Source organism: Andrena cerasifolii, chromosome 16, assembly GCF_050908995.1.
Source record: "Andrena cerasifolii isolate SP2316 chromosome 16, iyAndCera1_principal, whole genome shotgun sequence".
Lineage (NCBI taxonomy): Eukaryota > Metazoa > Arthropoda > Insecta > Hymenoptera > Andrenidae > Andrena > Andrena cerasifolii.
The window spans coordinates 5,861,080-5,880,775 of NC_135133.1; the positions used below are offsets into that span (position 1 = coordinate 5,861,080).

The following is a 19,696-nucleotide window of genomic DNA, read 5'->3' on the forward strand; positions in this document are numbered from 1 at the left end:
CATTTATTCCGCGATGCGTCATCGCCCGCGAGACGATCGCGGCCGCGGGACGCGGTTTTACGTCGGCTTCAGTCGTTCCCGCCGATTTATTATCCCGTCGGGCTCGCTGCTTATACCCGATGCTTGTCTCGCCGCCCAACCCGGAACTCTCCGTTATAATTATGCATTATTGTATTATCGCCGCGACGCCGGCCCGTCCACGCTTGTCCCCCTTATCTGCGCGAAAGATAAGGCGGTTAACGCGATCCCGCACCGTCCACAAATCACGTTTATCTTCGCCTGAGGACATCGTTGCGCGAGGAACCAGAGGCGGTAGCCCCTGTAACGCTCGGTTACAATGACTACCGGTGTCTGGATCGTTTGATAGGAGCATGAATTATGGCCGGCGGGTTCGTCAACCCTTTACTGAAAAATCGGCGAAGTAATTGCGTGGGACGCTGTTGCAAGGTTTAATTCGTATGCAGACTCCTTTCGTCAGGAGTCGTTAAGGCGGACGGGGATCGCGGTGCAGCTTGATTTTGATTCCACAGAGATTCTTTCCACTGCAAGTGATTTACGAACGTCCAATAAGGAAGTGTAATAACGAGCAAGGTTGGGGAGAGCCACAGCCGAGATATACTTGGATAACTGTAACGAATGCCGCGCGCCTCGCCTAGCAGTATTTATGGCTGTCCAGGGGGGCAAAAATGGGAAAGAGAAAGGTCAATTCATTTCATAATGCCGAATGGCCGCTTTAATCGATCAGCACTCGTTAATTGGTCCACAAGGCCGCGAGCCCGTAATGAGATTAGCGAGCTAGATCCTATCACGCGTTATTGAGAGTCGCATTGTTAAAGCCCGCTTGCAGAGACAATTGTCTGATATGACTTTATCATTCGCTGGGCGAAGCAGAACACTGAATGTGCGCCGATTGGATTATTCCGCAAAAAGTGTGCACGTGTGAGAACGTGACACTCGGATCGGGACAAAGGATTCTGTTGCCGACCCAGAAAATAAAATAAGTCGGAGCATTCGATCAGTCCCCTGGCCATCGAAAGATCTGGTTTCGAACTCTGATTCAGTAATCTTGTGATTTTATCCTTTCCTCGTAGGTCACCTTTCGTTTTTGTGAACGAGACACGTTGTCGAGTATCTCCCATCGCCTTTTATCCTCCTCATTATGATTCAATTTTTTCGTCCCAGTCGAAGCGTTCAAAAATTCCCCTCCCTGTTCAAAGAACATTATATTTCCATTTCCCAATCTGATTCCATTGTAATTCCATCGTTTCGCTCGGCAAAATAATAAAACGGAAGGTGCTTTTCACACTAGCAAAATGTTTACTTCGCCCCCAATTACTGTACGCCGAACCACCATCAGTCCTAAACCGCGAATGCAAGATCGCGCCCCGACCTTCTTCGCGCATTTCGTGGCCGTGAGAGAAAACGGCGCGAATGTGTACGCGCCGTGACTTTTATATTCGCCCGCCACACATTCGCGCGCGCCAAATGCAACCGAATATGTAATCGCGGGAACAGGTGCAACGCGTGTCATTCAGTGGTCTCATATTCGTCCCTGCATTCCGGCTTGTGCATTAACGGCCGAGGGAAAACCAGTTGCAATCGGGACTTCTGTTCGTTTTCTCCCAATTACTGGTCACTTTCAATTATTCAAACATTCTTGACCTCCGCGGTACATTTTGTCGGCGCAAAAATTCGGTAAAGCTTCGTGGCACGTTCGATCCCAGGGCTTTCTACTGTGAAATTTCGATCAAGTGCACGTGTACCCTGTCATATTCCTTATCTTAAGACGTGGCGTCACCCCCTGGACTTATTTTCAGCTGCAGAATCATCTTCTCAGTTGTACGACGCATTTATGCGGCAGGTTGTTAGCTCGTTTCGCGGACCAATAATCACCTTGCATCTCCTCGATAGTGAAAGCATCCTAGATCCTTGGCCGTCGCATTTGCGTCTTCCTAGGCATCGATATCACGAAGCATCGTGAAAATCGCTCGATTCTCCCGTCCATTCTTCGCGCAGCTGATAATTACGGGCCCCAGAGTCGGACCGTAGCGGTGTCCGCTTCAGGAAGATTTTTTTCGTGCCTGTACCAAAGGTGGATCCGCCTTAGTCGACGGAGGAGGATGTCGAAGGACACAGGGCTGGACGATGACCATTTTAAACACCGGCCGTTGCACCTTCTGAGTCACGAACCCCCGGTGCACAAGGGGGAATAAAACGAGTGGCTGCAACTGATGCATTAAAGCCTTTTACATCGTCTCTGTTTGGATTAAGGATGCGCATGACCGAGAGCCTTTATATTTCAATCGGATAATTGATGTTTAATTGCCACGGTTAAGTCTCCGTTCAAATAGACTCTTTTGCTGGAGTCTCGTGAAAGGAGAGGCAGACCTGTGGCAAGCATTGTGCTCGCGAAACAGGAAACTTCGCGGCGAGACTTTTGTACAAAGTGGTAGCTGCTGGGGCTCCCATAGAACTTGCGAGGCTGGCTATTTTTGGAAATAATGGCAATATTTTACAATAACAGTGTAATTCATTGAATTACAGTAATTCTGTTCGTTGACAGAGCAAACGAACGTTTCGTGGATATTATGCGCGCAAAAGAGGAGAGTTCCTTGGGCGTGCAAGAATCTCATGTAAATTATTGCAGATTCTTGTAATTGGAGGCGACGATACGCGGCCCATGTACATAATCACATTTAATACGGTTAATGAAAACGAGTGACCTCTCGAGGCTCCGGCGCGAGCGAGCGGCTCTCGCGAGGCCCGAAAAAATCGGGTCCGTTCTCGAAAAACGAGAGAGGCCGAGTTTATCGGTTGCACAACCCCGGGGCATAAATAACTATGCACAATAAGCCGTGCAGAATTCATAGGTGTTTCTTTATGCGTGGCCTCGATCGATCGCGGGCTCGCGCGTTTTTCTTCCTCTTGTTTATCACTTTTTTCGGCGATCTGCGTTCATCAATGATGTATCGCCGTGTTGCTAACGACGCGCCGAATTCTACCAGCTGAGCGGAGGGGAAATTACACGTTGGAAGGGGGAAAGAGCGAGCGACGATGCTGCCTTAATTACCGCCATCGGCTTAACTAAACGAAGGGATCTTAGAATATCAATTACAGGCGCGCAATGAGGCACTAACGTAATAATACACGGTGATGCAAAGCTGCCCGTAATTACTGACAGCTGGCCTAACTGTGGCGCGTTAATAATCCACTTTTGGCCCGATTTCGACGAGCACAAACAGAGTATTACTTGTTAATTGGCAACCGGCCGTGACGATTGACCGCTCGCAGCGAAAAACTTCGTATATAACCGGTGGTCCGCGGAAATTTCCTGCCTGTCTGCGAAAAATGTTGACCGAATCACGTAGCCGCTACATAAAAAAAATTAAATTAAATTAAATTGTAAAATACATTGCTTTTTACTTCTGTCTTAGCCGTCAGCCGGTCCGCGAAATATTTCTCCTACTTTCACCGGTCTGCGAGTGTAAAAAGGTTGAAGAGCGCTGGCCTAAACAATCACCAGGCATTTCTGCTATTTACGCTCTGACTTCTACTTGAGTCACACTTTACCCAACTGTGAATGTCATACAGACTCCCTGACTCATAAAAAATTTCGCTGTTACCCCCGTTCTTCCTCGAACATTCTACAAACACCCCCTCAAAGTACAGAGAGAATTGCAAGGTTAAGCCTGCGATACGCGTGGGACATTATGTGCTCGAGCAGGCGGCGTTGATAAGCCGTATCGTTTGGAGGCTCGTCTCGAGCGCGCAACAATCGAAGCAGCCAGGCGGTGGATGGAAATCCGGTATCGCGGCGCGAAAGGCAGGCCGTGTTATGAGCGTGCACATTCGATCGGACCAGTTCAGGCGAGTTTGAGGCCGAAGGCGAACCGCCTCGACCCACGAAAAGTACGAGCACCACAACGGCCAAAAGTGAAAGGGATATAACGAAGGAGGGCGGATGGGAAACGGAGGAAAGGAGGCTGATACGCGCCTGTATGAGTGGAAGCTCCCCGACCTAGCATAACCGCTTCTGCGAGCCGCGAGGCTCGAAATTCACGAGGAACCCGCGCGCGGTCTCCCGACGAGTTTCTCTCGTGCAAAAAATTTTTACGACGTCCCATCGCACCGGCTGGGTGTAGCCCGGGTGAAAATCGGCCGGGACGAAGTCGTGCCCGTCGTTTCGGGGAGTCCCGAAGAGTGGCTGGCTCGTCGTCGACCTTCGAGGAAACATGCAGTCAGATCCTGGAATATGAGCGGCTGTCGCCGCGCTACGCCGTGCCCCGTCCGCTTTCGAGCAAACGGCGACCTTCGATTACGGCTGTGACCACCACGGGGATCATCCTCCTCGGCCGCGTTGCGACAAAGAGCTAATTCGTGGCCTTGGCTGGCTACGCATAAAAGACATCCCCGTGGAAAGCCATCGCGCCTCGTTCCACGAGCATCTTGGCCGCCTGGTGAAATCGATGGCCCCGCATGGCGGTGGCGACCGAGACCTTGGGTTGATCTGGGCGCGCTCGACTCCCTACGGTTCCCATAAAACGCGCTGGAATTCGTTTTATAATTCAGGTGGGGCTGGCTCTAGCGATCAGCAGTGATTTCGGAGTGTCCTGGGGAAGGATGCAGACGATCGAACCGGTCGGAAGGTTGATGAAACTTTTTTCGTTGATGTAACCACGGTAGCAATTAATATTGTCTTGTTTGCCTTTGTTCGCCGCCGCTGGGTCTCTCCTAGACGTTTAGATTAGCAAACGAGCGATATAATTAGCAAAAAGGATGACGTTCGGTCGTCTGGTATCCACCGTTCCAACTGGCCAGAGTTACGATCTCGTCCTGGATTTGCATACCCGTGTGTCCATCAATATTTCGCCCCTGTTGGAGAGTCCGACTCCAGTCTCTTGTACCTTTCAATCTCCACCCGCAGTGGTGTCGATGGGAGAGGTATACCGAACGCCTGGCCAAGCGAATCACTGTAATAAGTAGCTGGTAATGATGGTTATAAGTCTGCCTCGACGTTCTAACTGCGTCCGGTTTCGTGATTTGCGACGCACGGAGTTGGCGGTGGCTGCGGTCCAGCGGAAGAAAGTCCACGAATAATAACGCTCCAGCGTGAATGATCGTTTTCTTGACGCGAATGAATTTTCTTCCCTAAGCATCTCTCCAATTCATTATCCGAGGTTTCGTAACTTGCGACAACTTCTGCGTCTTTCAAGAGTCCTGTTCTCTGAGAAAGGGATCCTATTAGGGGTGCGAAGACTTCGCCTCTCTTTTCTCAGCTGCAAATCATCAGCAGACACGATGCAACGGCACTGCGGTGGTGTCATTTTCTCGGAACTTAATAGGCCAGAGGTAACCTAAAAACTAATCCAGGAGTTGATCCGGTGCAACGCCTTCAATCGTATTGATTTTGATTCAAAGAGGCTGTATAGCGTTTTATTGTAGATGATGTAGCGATTGCAGAGAGATTTGAACGACCGCAGAGGAAGGTTGTTCCTCGATTCGGTGGGCTAAGTGGTTCCGCGTTTTTCCGCTTGTCCTTAACACCGACTTGCTGGTCATCGACGAAGTGAAGGGATCTCCGTGGAATCTGTTTAAAAAATCGTTTTCCGCGTACGCGATTGGATCTGCGTACGACCCGCTCGGTGGCCACCGTCATTGAGAGGGCGTTTCCGCCCGGGGTAATTGTTCCGAGATGTGCGTCGAAGGTGACGCGATAAATCGGTAATTCCCGTCGCACTCGGCGAAATTTATGCGCGATCGCGCGTTTTATTCTTCCTCGATTGTTCGCAATGCGGTTCTCGAAGGCTGATGAAAGGAAAATTCGAGGCGCGAGTAAACGAAAAACAGGAAATCGCAGCTTCTCCGACATCAGGGGTACAGCGAGGTGTCAGAAATTTCCAGAATTTCTTAACGTGCGTTGTGCAACTCGCGCTCTGCTCGTGTCTCAATGTCGCGTAAACGGAGCGTCCAATACGGATGCGAAATGTCCCCCGAGTATCATAATCATCGGCGATTGCGCGACAGAAGTCGCGAAGGCCGCTGCGGTTTCGATGGCCGATGATTAGGCTCGTTAGGTGTACGGTGACACGGAAACGACGGTCTTCTTCGGGGAAAAAAAAAGCGACGATAAACCGCGAGAGCAGCGCGTGACGCAAGCTCCGGGCAAAAAGACACAATGAATTGACTCACGGTGTCTGATCGAGGACGGGCGACTTCCCTTCCTCGAGATCATTTTTCTTGCGCCTACGATCCGGCGTCGCGCGGTCTGTCGGACGTGCGTGTCGACACGGTACCGTGTTCTTCGTACAAGTGTCGTCTACAGGAATGGGAAGATCGAAGCTCGTGTCGGTCGAAGAAACGAGGGATTCTACTTAGGGTAATTCACTCGGAGCAAAAATGCTGGACCACCCGCGCGATCAAAATACAACGAAGGCTTAAAGTACAATGCAGTCCCGTGAATGGTCGCTTCTATTTTGCTTCGACTAAAAGATAGTCTATCATCTCTCCGTACAACCCAAAAGAAACCCGAAAGGCGGAAGCTGTATAGATCCATCCACCGACAATGAACGTTCAACCGTCTAGAAACGAAGACTGTCCGTCGTGGGCGGGGAAATAGGAGTAGATGCTCGCCCACGATCCTCCAGCACCGCTAAAACCTCGTGCTCTCCTGTCGTTCGCTTGCTCCCCGATAATTAATTCACCTCCGTCACGTCCTTTGGCATACAGACTGCCGCGGCCCGTATACACCCGTACGCCTATAAATTCCAGCTCGCCCAGCCGCCGGAATGTGGACTTTTAGCGGTTACAAACGCGTGCAAGGGCAAGGTTTTTTTGCCGCCCGGTATTCCTCGTCGACGCGTGTGTGCGCGTGTTTGCGGGTGTGGATACCCGGAGGAAGAAAGAAACCAACCACCGGGCATCCGTGTTCCGTCGAACTCGTTCGACGCGAGCAGGCAAAACAAAGGGAGACCAGACGGGTCCAGGACCGGGGATCGCTCTTCTTCGACCGGCTCGAGGACAAAGGTAAACGCACCTTCGTCACGCCGCGTTAGCGAAACACGGATAACGGATGCACTTGCTCTGTACGGTGCAACAGGTGCGCTGCACAAAGGCAGGACACGAAGGCTGGGCGGCCGCCTCTCTGCGGGGGAAATTCGTAATTGAGTTTTATAAATAGCACTTTGTGCACTCTGCATGCTGGATGGCATTGCCACCGCGTCGCTGGACCATAACGTGGAATTTATGGGACTGTAATTGTGCCTTTTAGAATTCCTCGCTTCGCTATGGACGGGAGAATCCCGGACGGGTCTTCCTCATCTTTTCCTCGATTTTTATCCGCGAGGTGGTTTCAGTCAGATGTTAATAAAGCCTGATTGATGCGAAGGCGACGATTATGGTCGAGTGAAAGGGACGTTGACGATAAGTAAATGGAGATTTCAAGTAATGATGAGCAGAAGTGTGCGAATCCTGTAAGAAATGGCAGTGTGCATAATTCTCCTTTCTCTATTTCCTTGCATTCTGAAGACACGCATCCGTTACCTCGTTTGTACAATCTTTCTTCGTGATTATACTTGCCACTGGTATTATATGCTGTACCAGTTTCTGGGCCGTGCTGAAGTTATCGCTGTCGTCGCTTTCGTATATCATTCAATTTGAGTCGTCAATTAATACGTTTCCTCCCTGCAATCTTCGTGTCCAGTTCAAAGATCACGCTTCCAAAGAGAGCTCTGCAGGCTGGCTTAAATCAATTATACGCGCCGCTTACGTCGCCATAACTCATTGCACGGCCTTAATCTCAAAATACAAGATCAGGAAAAGTAATAAACGATCGGTCGCTGTAATGGCCGACCTTGGTACTCGATCTGGATCATTCGCATTCCGTGCATTCTCGAAACTTCACCAGCACCATTCGTGCCGGCGTCGATCCGCGCTTCGGATTCGGGTTCCTATCGCGAATGTGAAAGTCAGTTTGTCAATCTTGAAAGTCCAATAACACGCTGCGTAAATAACTTCATTCTCGTAGCTGTGATCTCCTTCACCCAGTGCTCCATTGCACTTCGAGACGTGTCTCCATTTCCATACTAACGACTCGTTCGATTTCTGATTAATTACTCCCGCGAGAATACTATAGAATCATTGATGGTAATGCGTCAAGAAATATCTCAATTCTTCGAGTAGCTTCTAAGATACATTTAATTTACATGTTTTAAGTTCTTCAATGACCACTCTTTGAATTCAATTCACCATCTTAATGTACAAAATTCCGCAAATTATCTCAGAGAACTAGATACATACAAATGACAACCCCAGAATACATTTGCGCCACTGATCCATTAAAACACCCACGAGACCTCTGTCCTCCCTGCCAAGGGCAAAGCGCATCTCTTATTCCAAGGACGTCCTTCCAGGATCTAAAGCAGAATATCGTAGGACCCGGAGCGATTCCGTACACGCGGAATGCCTTGCCATCGCGCCAATTAAAGCGATTCTATCGCATCGGCCGCGACGATTATGCCTCGTGTTACCTGTTAGCGTTCCCGAGCAACGGCGGGCGAGATTTATCATTTGAAGCGCGGGTACCACGTTAGCGGCGAGGCCGCGTGGGAGGACAGTACCGCCGGGGAAACGAAATCGTCTGTTCTGCTCGTTAATCGAGCCGAACGACTCGCTTGACCCGCCTTTATAGCCCGCGACACGCGACAATAATCGTTCGCCAGCTGCCCCCGGGGGCGAGGACGCCACCTCGAAACGAGGTTAATCGCAGGAAAGCGGCAGAAGCAGAAGCGGACGGGGGGATATTCGGCACTCGTTCACCCACGATTTCGTTTGGCCGCCGTTCATTCGCAGTCGTTGTCGTCGTCCCGCGATGATGCGCGATCCCTATCGCGATCCATTTCGCGCCGCGGACGTAATTAAAGTGGAATTTATGCGCTCGCGAAACGCCGGGCATGGAGGGAAACCAAACTGGCGAAAAGATCCTCGTGGAATACGAGATTTCGCGTTCCTTTAGCCAGACGTACGTTAAATCGCCGCGGCTCTTGGCCGAGCGTTTTTTGATACGACGCAGCTGGCGTCCCTTTAAATTTATTCGCTAAGATCCTCTCGGGGGATTATTTTCCTTTGCGAGCAAACAGTCTCGGGGAGTGGGACCTCGATTATGGCGGTTAATCGGGACCGAGGCTGGCCGGTTAATCGAGGATAATCGAGCACCCGTGAGGACTTATTAAATCGTATTCATTTGTGGTATTATTATGTCGCGGGCGTGCGTTATTTATTGTATTATGTTAAGTGCGATAACGCGCGAAGCTTTTAGCGGTATCGAGAGGTAGGGTGTCGCTTTAACTGTTACGCATTTCATTTGCAGGCGGCGGATGTCGCACTGCGTCCGTGTGTCGCCGTTACGCGTGTACACATATTCTTAACTTCTCAGATAAACGAGAAATCGTAAAGTCGAGGCTGTTTAATCGAGCAACCATTGTATTCAATGCATTTATCAATTACTTTCCATTTCATTTCTATAAACGGTGGGTTTACAGCCCTGCTACTTTGCTTACGACTCTGGAGACGAGAACTATCAGAAACACGTCAGCAAGCAAAGAGAACTCCATTAATTTTAATTATTCCTTCGGGTTTCCTTGTTATTCGATGAAATTTTGGCCCACTTGTGTTGCGATCCCGCGATACGCACATTTACTTCGGTTTCAAGCCGCATTTCGCCTCTGATGTAACAAATGTTCAATTTGTATAATGTTAAACGATGACCATGGGCCCCCCGACCTTTTCCTGCTCGTCATTTGCATTGTTGTCGTATGCAAACACGGCGTTCCTGACGCGTTACGCTGTCACCAAGGCTGAAGGAAATTCGTTCAAACGGGCCTTGCCAATGTCACCTACAATTGCCTCGGATCGATCCGCTTTCTAATCTGGGCGTGAAATCGCGCGAAGAGCAATTAAACGAGTGATTGATCGCGCTCGCGAAGTATGCTAATCGCTGGGGAGGGTACCGTTTAAACGGGCGAAAAAAAAGCAGGAGGACCTTCATTGATGGCAAGCAACTTATCGCTACCCGTTCCTTACGTGACTCTTCGTGCTGTAATCTGCATTTACACGGTGACCCTGCCGGTTGACACGCTCGACACGAAGAAACCAGGTCGCTAGCTACAGGTTCCCAGCTTGTCTATTATCGCGAGGAGGAAAAGACGGTAGTCCACCTCGAGGTAGAATTTTCTGTCAAGTGACGCAAGTGGATACCACGTTTAAGGCGTGTTCTCGCCGATCGAACGAAACCTCCGCTACTTGGAAAACGATCAAGAGCTACTTCTTCTTCTGTGCCTCTTCTGAAGAAACTCCTATTGCTTCTGCGTTTGTCCAACCGCCTCCTGCGTAATGCTGGCAACGTTACCTTCGCCGAGTGAAAAGGTTATTTGAAAAGCACCTCATGTGTGCACTTTCTAGGCAAATCGAGTCAAGTAGATTCTAGATTCACTGGTGAAGATTGATGAAGAATTGGAATCATCCTGTATCTGCCCTTGAAAAAAGAAATTTCCTCAGTTTCAATAACTCTGATTATAGCAACAGAATTTCTCCTCCCACCGAAATTAGTCTTCCCTTCACGATGAAAGCCTGCTAACATCCTAACATCCTTATCAAGGACGGTGCTGCGCAACTTATAGCACGTTACAGGAAACGTGCGTTCGGCGAGGCTCGCGTTGAGAAAGTCTTGCGGCAAATTCTAACGCCAGTCCATCCTGTCATCGTCCTCTGCCGCGTGGCACATGGAAAACCGCTGCGTTACGCCGCAACGGCAGCCAGGAGGAGGCGCAGAGATGGAAAGGGAAGAAAGACAGCTGACAAAGGCAGAGAGAAAGGGAAGAGTAGTGGCCACCGAGGCCTCTGGAGGGCAGAGAGACGAGACGACGTGAAATACCGTCGAAGGCTTCGTTGTTGCCCATCCCGGGGATTACGTACCTTGGTCGTAGACCTTACTCGAGGCGAGCTCGTACTCGCAGGTAGTTGCATAACAGCCCTGGCTCCACGGTGGCCGCTCATTGCCGCGACGATTCACAATAATGCGTCGAGTTCCCTTCGCGAGCATCCTACTTAGCCCCGACGAAAGGTTACGCGAGGATTCAGATAGATAACGCGTTGCACCACGCATCCTCCAGCGTCTGCAACTCTGCTGACCATGCGGGCGAGATAGCAGCTTCGGTAGAATCGTTTCAATTCTGTTTTGGAGGAACGCTAGAACATTGATCGAATGGGATCGAGACGATGGGCTGGACCTGCTTTTTGGAGGATCCTGCTGCATTCTCGATCCAACAGCAGATACGACACTAGGTTGCAAAGTTTGTGCAACCGAGCCCGTAAAATCTAACAAGACGTAGAAGCTACACGCGCACGGAGAATCCACACACTTTCCCTAAGGACAGCGGAGGTTTTCTTCTCAGACGAACGGTGCATGATTGTCAGCATTAAGATTTGACGAGCCTCATAACCGAAGCCAACAACGCTCCTTCTGTCTACGCAAGAGGGTACTCAATCGCTGGAGATGTTGGTGAATGCGGTTTCCATCTTGCCCTTTCGAGACAGCAAAGGTGCTCGATGGGAGGCGCGAGCCTGAATGCCTAGATAAATACGATGGGTGGGACAAAACAGGCGAGGAACCGATAGCCCGTTGGCGCGAATATCGTTGACTCGACTCCTTAACTCGCCGATTAAATCGACGCTGACGTGGGATCATAATGACCCCTGCCTGCATGCTCTCGCGGCTCTGCTCTTAAGTGACGACACACAATGCGTCCTGCGCGAGAACAAAGCCCAGAGGTGTTCGCTTAGAAACGGCGACGAAGGAAGTTTGCACCGCGGCTATAGGTGTGCGCCGAGTGCGCCCATCGCGGCGTCGAGTGTTTGCTCTCGAAGCTCGAGGAAGATAGGGTAAAAGTGAGGTAAACGTGCTGACCAAGCTACAATTCCTTGGCGCTGATTTTTTCAGCCATCCGGGGAATCGCAGGGAAACGGGTTCGCGGAACGATGTTTATTTACCTTGCATACCTAATGCGTGGGAATTAAGATGCAAATTAAATTCAGGAGGCAATAAAGTAGTTTTTATACGCGTAGGTTGTATTTAAAATGGGTACATGAATTTTGGGAGATCTGATCCTGCTGATCACAACAGAATTCATAGGTTTCTTCTGCGCTTTCAAAACGATCGAACCAGGGGCCTGTAGTTTATTTAAAAACTCTTTGCACTCCACATGTCACCTCGACGAAGACAAATCAGTGGGAGACACGATCGGCCACGGTGATGTCTCTCCCTTACCGCGTTCCTTGCGAAATTCCAGGTTCCAGCGTGTGGCAACAATTCGCTGGAGAGAAGACAACTAAACCAGTGGTCGTTAATTGCCCCGTTATACATGTAGTCGCTTATTACATTCACGATTTACATTCGGCTCTTTGTGCCCGACCTAATCCGCCCGGTTCATAATCGCCCGCTTACGCAACCGTGGATTTTTATGAAAGTCATTTAGCGCGCCGAACATCTGGTCCCCGGGGATTTTACGCGCATTGTAATGACAAATTCGCGTAATGAACGTTGTTCAACGCGAGAGGCCATAAAACCAGCTAAAGACTGTATCTTTACGACGATCAAAGCCGCGGTGTCTTGCGTTGTACTTTTATACCGATATCTCTTTAAATTCGTACGTGCAATCGAGCAACGAAATACAGTTGTCGCGGGGCAGATTCGCGTCCACGAGACTCTTTCGTGTGGGCCGCTGACGGACAGGTGGAGCAAACGGGGGAGATGAGGTAATCGATGAAATTTTACGAAGTATCATATACATGTCTCGAAGGAATCGCCGTCTTCGGAAATTATGAGTTGTAATGAATTTTTGCCTCCTAAATATAGTGACACAATGATAAAGATTCTGAAAAAATTCACGGTAAATTATCGGCCGTGAGATGCACACCGCGGCTTCCCATGTTAAACGTTCCCCGATGAATAATTCTCAGTGGACTCGATTCCGCGATAGAGGCAGAAAGAAAAGCGCTTGTGGTAATCCTAGCCATACCTGTCCCGTCGACCTCACCTCCCACTTGATCCTCGGTTTCTCGGTGAACCAACTACAATTGCAGCCACCCACGTGCGTCCACGGTAAGCCGCCCAGTTTTTCCGACCGCTAATAGACCGAAACTGCATTTTCTTCGCCAATTACGGCGCGACTCGCGACTAATCGCCCCGATAAATCTCGGTGAGGAAACATTTGCTTTAACGCGCTTCTCCTCGCCCCTGACGATTAAACGCAATTATATCCTCGTTTCGGAGGCGGCAGCTCACGTGGCTGCCCTCGAAATCAACGTTGAATACCGCATTTCACGGCTGTTACGGCCACTGCATTAGGACGAGACTGCAACGTCGCTCTAATTAAGATTCACTCGTTCCTGTGATGTGCTGAAAGACTTCTTTGCATTTCATCGCTGTTTTTGTTGGGATTTATGTAGACTTTAATATTTTTCGAGTGTATTCCTAAAACACTGTGTTCGTTATTGAGAAAGCTATTACTTTGGTGTCTATTACTTTTCCTCATGGTCCACTCCGAAGAGCAGATATACTACCTACCCCCTTTATCATCCCTTAACCCTTCGTGGTCACACGGGGTGTATCGTAACCTAGGCCATTTTTTCCTTTGCCAATGTTTCTGTAAATCTGTAGAGCCTAATATTAGAATTTAAAAATTAGATGAATTTTAACAAAAAATCGCTTTTTCCCCCATCCATTTTTTCAACCCCAAGTTTGTTCGCACCAAAATTTACATTTTTAGAAAAATACTATTAGAGTGTTACGAGTGTACAGTTATCACTCAAAAGTTAACAGATTCAAAAATCCGTAAATGGTAACTCGAAAATGAGGCTGAGGTGCAGTGAACCTCATGCGACCACTTTGAGATTATAAGAAGGTGTGCCCAAGAAGGGTTAACTGAATACTATCAGGCATGAATTCTCGATAAAGCCTCTCGCTGAAAACTCCGTCGTTCGAGCGCTGACAGCACGTTCGTTGCCTCATTGGCGAGTTCTAATCGATCAGCAAGGTAGCTCCGGAGGATAAGACACGGAGGGAGTGACCGACATTAAGTAGTCGCCAAGTGCAACGCGACTGGGTAATCTCGCCATGGCATCTCGCCAAATAAACAAGCTGTGTGCCGTGGGCGACCGGTGGAATCGTGACTTTTTATTATGCCATGGGATTCGTACGGCGTGGCCGCTCGAAGTGACCAGAAGCACACCGAAGCTCGGCTTCTGATCGAGCCCGGAGACACGAAAAATTCAGCGGACCGTGGCCGCCGCTGGTGTTGGTAGAAGATACCAGCCGTATCGAAACGGTCTTACTTTAAATATCCCGCGAGCTGCTGCGGGTTTAAATAAATCGCGTCGGTCTCGGAGCAAAGGTACACACGGTGCATCGATACCTCTAATGATTAAGTGACTTTATTGCCTCATTAAGAAATAACACAGGTATTTATACGGGTGTACGCTGGCATAAAACGATTGCTCAACGTCGATCGCTGGGAATAAGCACACTTCGGAACGACTCTCTCGGCGACGCTCTTCGGAGCGCTTGTGTCCCATGGCGGAATGTGATAAAACGACGAGTCGCGTAAATGCGTACGATTTTCGAGTGCTCCGGTTATGATTAATTACCCCACAGTTTGTCCTCCACTTTCGCAAGAGGCTGCCTCGCGAGATGTTCCTGCCTTTGTATCCTGAGGTAGCTTGATTTGTTCTAAGAATAGGATGCGCGCGGCGTGTAATTTGTACAGGTACGTTCAGACGCGTAGAAGCACATTATGTTTAACTGTCCGACGGTTGTACGGTGCAAAGGAACAAGACGTTTGCCAGCGTCTACGCTGCGAGACTCTGTAAACAGTGCAGCGTTGATAGAACACTCCGCAACTATCCAGTTTGTCGACAGAGCTAAACGAGAAACGAGGTGTCCAAGCGCAATCGCGGCTGAGCGATGTGCTCGAGGTCCACGGTTGCATCGATGTCCCCTTATAAACGCGAGCGCCGCGTTTTACCGCATTATGTAACTATCGAATCTGGAAGTAGGCTGTGACCGCACGAAAAGTCGCTTTTGTGGACGACGGCGGTCCCGTGCGTATCGTGGAAACATCGAAGTCACATTAAGAGTCTGTTGGGACAGGCCATTAACCGAGTCTCGCAAGAGCCTTCGTTAGCTGTATCGAGAAGTCGCGCGAACCACTCGCGCCGAAATCCTGCACGCCTACATTTTAATTTGCCGCTGCTGAGCGAGCGCTCGCGCTATCCCCGCCTCTGCTCCAATTTTCCATCGCGTCCCACGTTCGGGCTCCGCAGCTGTTCTTCCACTTCCTCTGCTTCCTCTAGACTATAGACGCGGACTGGGCAAGCTGCAGTCTCGCGTGTCTGCCTGCGATTTTTCTGCGCCAAGCTCGATGGCAACATAGCCTCGTGATCCAGTTATTCCATCTGGAAACTCGCGGTGACACAATCGGGGTGTCATTGCTGCAGGAGGGATTTGAATAGGTAGATCACGTGGAGGGCAGATTAGAAATCCTAGCCAGACTCCACGCCTATCGACTTTGGAACGCCAGCCACCGATTTGCATCGCGCGCTCTTGAATTTGACACCATGAAGTGATCTCGCCCGCGTTCGTTAAGACGGATCGGATTCTCGTTAACCCGCCACGGAACTGTGTCGCTGAACGGTATCGTTCCCACCGAGAAAGGAGACTATCGAGCGGATTGGGTGGATAATGATGATTACGAAGAAAGTCTCCTTGTTAAGCGAAGATTGAGCAGTTCTTTATTCGCCCAGCTGGCGACAGTCACCGTCGGCTCTTTCCTCTTCCGAGTCTGCGGTCAGCGTCACGGTGATAAATCCCGCTAACGAACCGTACAAGTATCGCGTTATTATTTTCCCTCTGCTCGAGGAAAATCATTAAATATACAGAGGAGCGTGGAAAAGGCACGCGAACGTCCAGTTAACCCGTTACGACAGTCGTTCGACTAGTCTGAAAATGGAAGGGTGCTCGTTGATGCCAAGGCTAAATTCCATTTCCACTGCAACCTCTGTCTGCGACTGTTCGATCGACGGGTTTGACTCGCGCCCGACCACTGTCTGCGAAGTGGCAAACTGAGTGGAGGGTGCTACGATCTATGTACGGAATGAAAGCAGATGCGTATGAGGCTATCGCCTTTCTACGAAGATGTTGTTTATGTTGGGAAGTGTCTCTGGGTATGCCGAAGCAAAAATCTTCCCCTGCAGTTCGGTTTGATAGAGAGAGAGAAGAGTCTGACTGTCCAAGGTGGTGGGTTTCGAAAAACTCGCGTTCTTCACGACCGATACCCCACGGCGAATTGGAATGGCGAAGCTGTGGCTGTTACCGTAGTCAACGAAGCGTGCACGCGACTTTTCCACAGTCACTTTCATAATACAAGCCACTTCCGAAAGTGAATTGACTTAATCCGAAGTCGGGAGAAGGTTACGCATAATGCACGGATCGGTTTCCCGCGCAAATACTTTGAGAATCTTTTGATTTCATATAAGAATCTTAGTGTTTCCCATCTGCGGAACGGATCCGCGTCGATATCGAGTAATTTGTATGCGAAGGAGAGGATTCGATGCTCCGGTTCGAGCCGCGTATAAATTAAACGCTAGACGGGAGCAATTACGAAGAATCGGTAAAAAGATAAATGAATTTAACTTCTTTCGATGAAGCTGGGATTGTGATAGTAATACCTGTTCGGTTCGTTCAAAAGAACGATAGCAGTTACATAATTATCGGTTGCAGCAACCGTCTGATAACTCGCGGGACTGGTAGAATCCGTATCCCCTTGCCAGACTCGGGGCAAAGTTAGTGGAAAAAGCACGTTAATGGTCCGGCTTTCACGCTCGGCCATCGGCGCTGCAACGTTGCGAGGATAATGATAGAACCGGTGGCCTATGTGGAGCGAAATTAGCGAAAAAATTGAACGCTCCTTTGGAAGATTGAGATCTCAGTGTTGCAACGGTATAATTTATGAGCCTGTACGAATAGAAATTTCCTTTGTTGCTCCTTTTTGCCAATCACTGGTAGCCGGGGAGCAAAGTACAGCTTTGTCGTGATCTTTGTACATAGTTGACTTCAATCGAAGCCAGTCGTTTAGGAGGACCCGATATAGAAACAATTACAGCTTCCACATTGCGCAACGCGTGTGTAATTCGTGCGGGGATACCGAGGAGCAATTTCTTCCCGCTCGTGGCACATTATCGTGCTTCCTATTGCAACGTTACGCCGCCACGGTTACTTAACTCTCGGCGAGCTAGAACGGCATATGTCGCGAATTTCTTATCGGCGCTGTTTGCTTTCCATCCGACCCAGTTGTTTGAGGAAAAGCGATGCGTCGCGGCCACGTAACGAATCGCGGCAATGTCAATCAACGCAGTGACGTTACGTGACTCGCATTGTTTCCGATTAAGCAAGTGTCACGGACGCACGTCGCGCTACGTCACTCCGACGAAGTGATTGACCCAGCTGCTCGGTGTACATTGTCGTTCCTAGCATTGAATCGACGTCGATGAACGCGGGACGAGTGGTCTTCAGTTTTAATGTAAGCAACGGCAGCGCGGATAAAAAAAAAACACCAGCGTAGATAACCGAAGAGAACGCCACAAAGCGAACCAGCCCGACGAGTCTGCCTAATTATGCCTAACAAGCTTAACCAATAACGACGACCACAGAAAACAACAACTTGTCATGAATCTCGACACGTTTTTCTACACTGTCAACCGCAGTTAGCACATGTAGAAGCCGTTACTCACCGACATGTCGCCTATGCAGCAGCCTGGCTGGCAGGAACCCTAAGGGAACACCACAGACGCACAAGAACCCTTCGATCCCCAGTCGCGTACGATCACCCGGAGGATGAGGGTCCTGTCCGCGCCTCGATCTCACTGCTACCTCCAATCTAGGAGGATCTGTCGCGCGAATCGTAGGCTCGGAATGAATAATGGCGAGGACTCGTGAGGAAGAAGATACTCTAGGCCCAGACCAGGGGACCAGGCTCGAGCCACACCTAAACCAGACCGACGACCGAGAGGAAAAACAACGCGGACGGTGTCGAGACGAGCAGCTGACCGGGTGCAGGTCTGGTTAATCGCGGAGACGTATGCGGGATTCGCCCGTAATTCGAAGACTGGTCATCGCGGTGACGACGCCAGGGTATTCAAAGATCGAAACCGCGATCCACTGGAGGCGCGTCATGATGGTGTGCCAGGGGGGGCCACTGGGACAGGCGAGGAGTGCTGCGGGGTCACGAAGAGGGGATCAAGCCGAGGAGGGCCCCCCCGCGATCCTTTTCGAGGAGGGGGAGATGCCCGAACCCTAGGGGCCCTGGGTAGGGGGATTCGGTGAGGACCCACGGGCAGAGGAAGAAGCGGGCACGCAGCGTTTTAACCGTGGAGGGAAAAGGAGGAGAGGCGACATCGAACGAGCGAATATATCGCGGTGGGTAAGAAGCGCGCATTCTTGTGTGTCAGCGCACGATAGTTATGGACCCCTGGCAACCTTGTCCCAGTAGCGTGCCCGCGCCAGTGCGCGCCCATCCAGCGTGCCCGAGAGCCCGCGAGACGCGAAATACGAGCCCTGATAAGGGGCCAGCTGCTTGCTCTCACAGGGGGAGAGAACATCCTTCCGTGGCCCGCTTGTTTTCGGCGCTCGGCGTCGGTATCTGGGTCATGGATGCGCGGAGAGAAGATGCGTTCGTTATCGCTGGCCCTCTTGGAGAAGCGCTCCACGTGGGAGGAGGCGCACGGGGGCCTGATTCTTTTTCGGGGAGCAATCGGCCCGGGAGGCGATTGTTTCTCCTCGCCGAGTTTCTCCGCCTTTGGGCCGATCAATGGGGGGGGGGGGGGCAAGAAGGCTATATTCTGCCGCCGAACAGAGGATTTTCTTCTGCTTGCCGATAGGAACGCTTTCTTAATTTTCTGTCGATAGAATCTCTTGACTCATTGAAATTTTATTACCACGTTCTTGAGAACATGGTAATATTCCGTGAATGGATCTCTTAAATCCCGGCGATGCGGGGGAGATAGAAAAGATTGATGAGGCCAAGTCCTCCGGAAGAAGCGGATGTTTACGAGGTGTAAAACCGATAGGAGCGCGCACAAAAGACGAGCATGTAGGTCAGGGTCGATGAAAAGGATTGTTTTGTCGACCTAGACGAGCGGAGGATGCCCGTGCCCTTTCAGAAACGCCACGCCAGTCACGTTGGCTGTTCAATTCGACTTTGATCATAAACGTCACATTTAATAGACCCATTTGTCAGCGGGCGGGCGATGATTAACGCGTGTTGATCTATCGCGCCTGATTATGAAGCTCGCAGTGGGAAGACGATCGATTGTTTCCTGACGGAATGTCCTTCCTTCCTGGAGTAGTTACGTGGCGATTTCTTGCGAACGCGAGGCTGGAAACGTTAGACGTCGGTGCACAAATTATTTATAGAATATGACATTGCGCGACGCAACGAAGCGCTTTACACGAACGTTTAATTTAAATTACAAACTAAGTAACGCGCGCATCGTCAATTTAACCAAATGGCTTTGAATGGTCCTTTGTGCGAAGCAAAGATTAATGAGGAGACGATGATCGTTCAAGTCCAGGTAATAAAATTATCTTCAA

General features: G+C 50.1%; 2 protein-coding genes across 2 annotated transcripts in view; one reads left to right on the forward strand and one right to left on the reverse strand.

The window, feature by feature from the left end:
- LOC143377740 (uncharacterized) overlaps nt 1-18,584 on the reverse strand; it is a 47,253-nt gene extending 28,669 nt beyond the window's left edge. The window contains exon 1 of the mRNA XM_076829382.1: nt 17,839-18,584. Within this exon, the coding sequence (XP_076685497.1) occupies nt 17,839-17,844 (6 nt within the window). The 5' untranslated portion in view covers nt 17,845-18,584. The remainder of the gene's footprint in view (nt 1-17,838) is intronic.
- Nudc (nuclear distribution C, dynein complex regulator) overlaps nt 1-19,696 on the forward strand; it is a 67,782-nt gene that overhangs the window by 30,057 nt on the left and 18,029 nt on the right. The gene's annotated exons all lie outside the window — the stretch shown is intronic.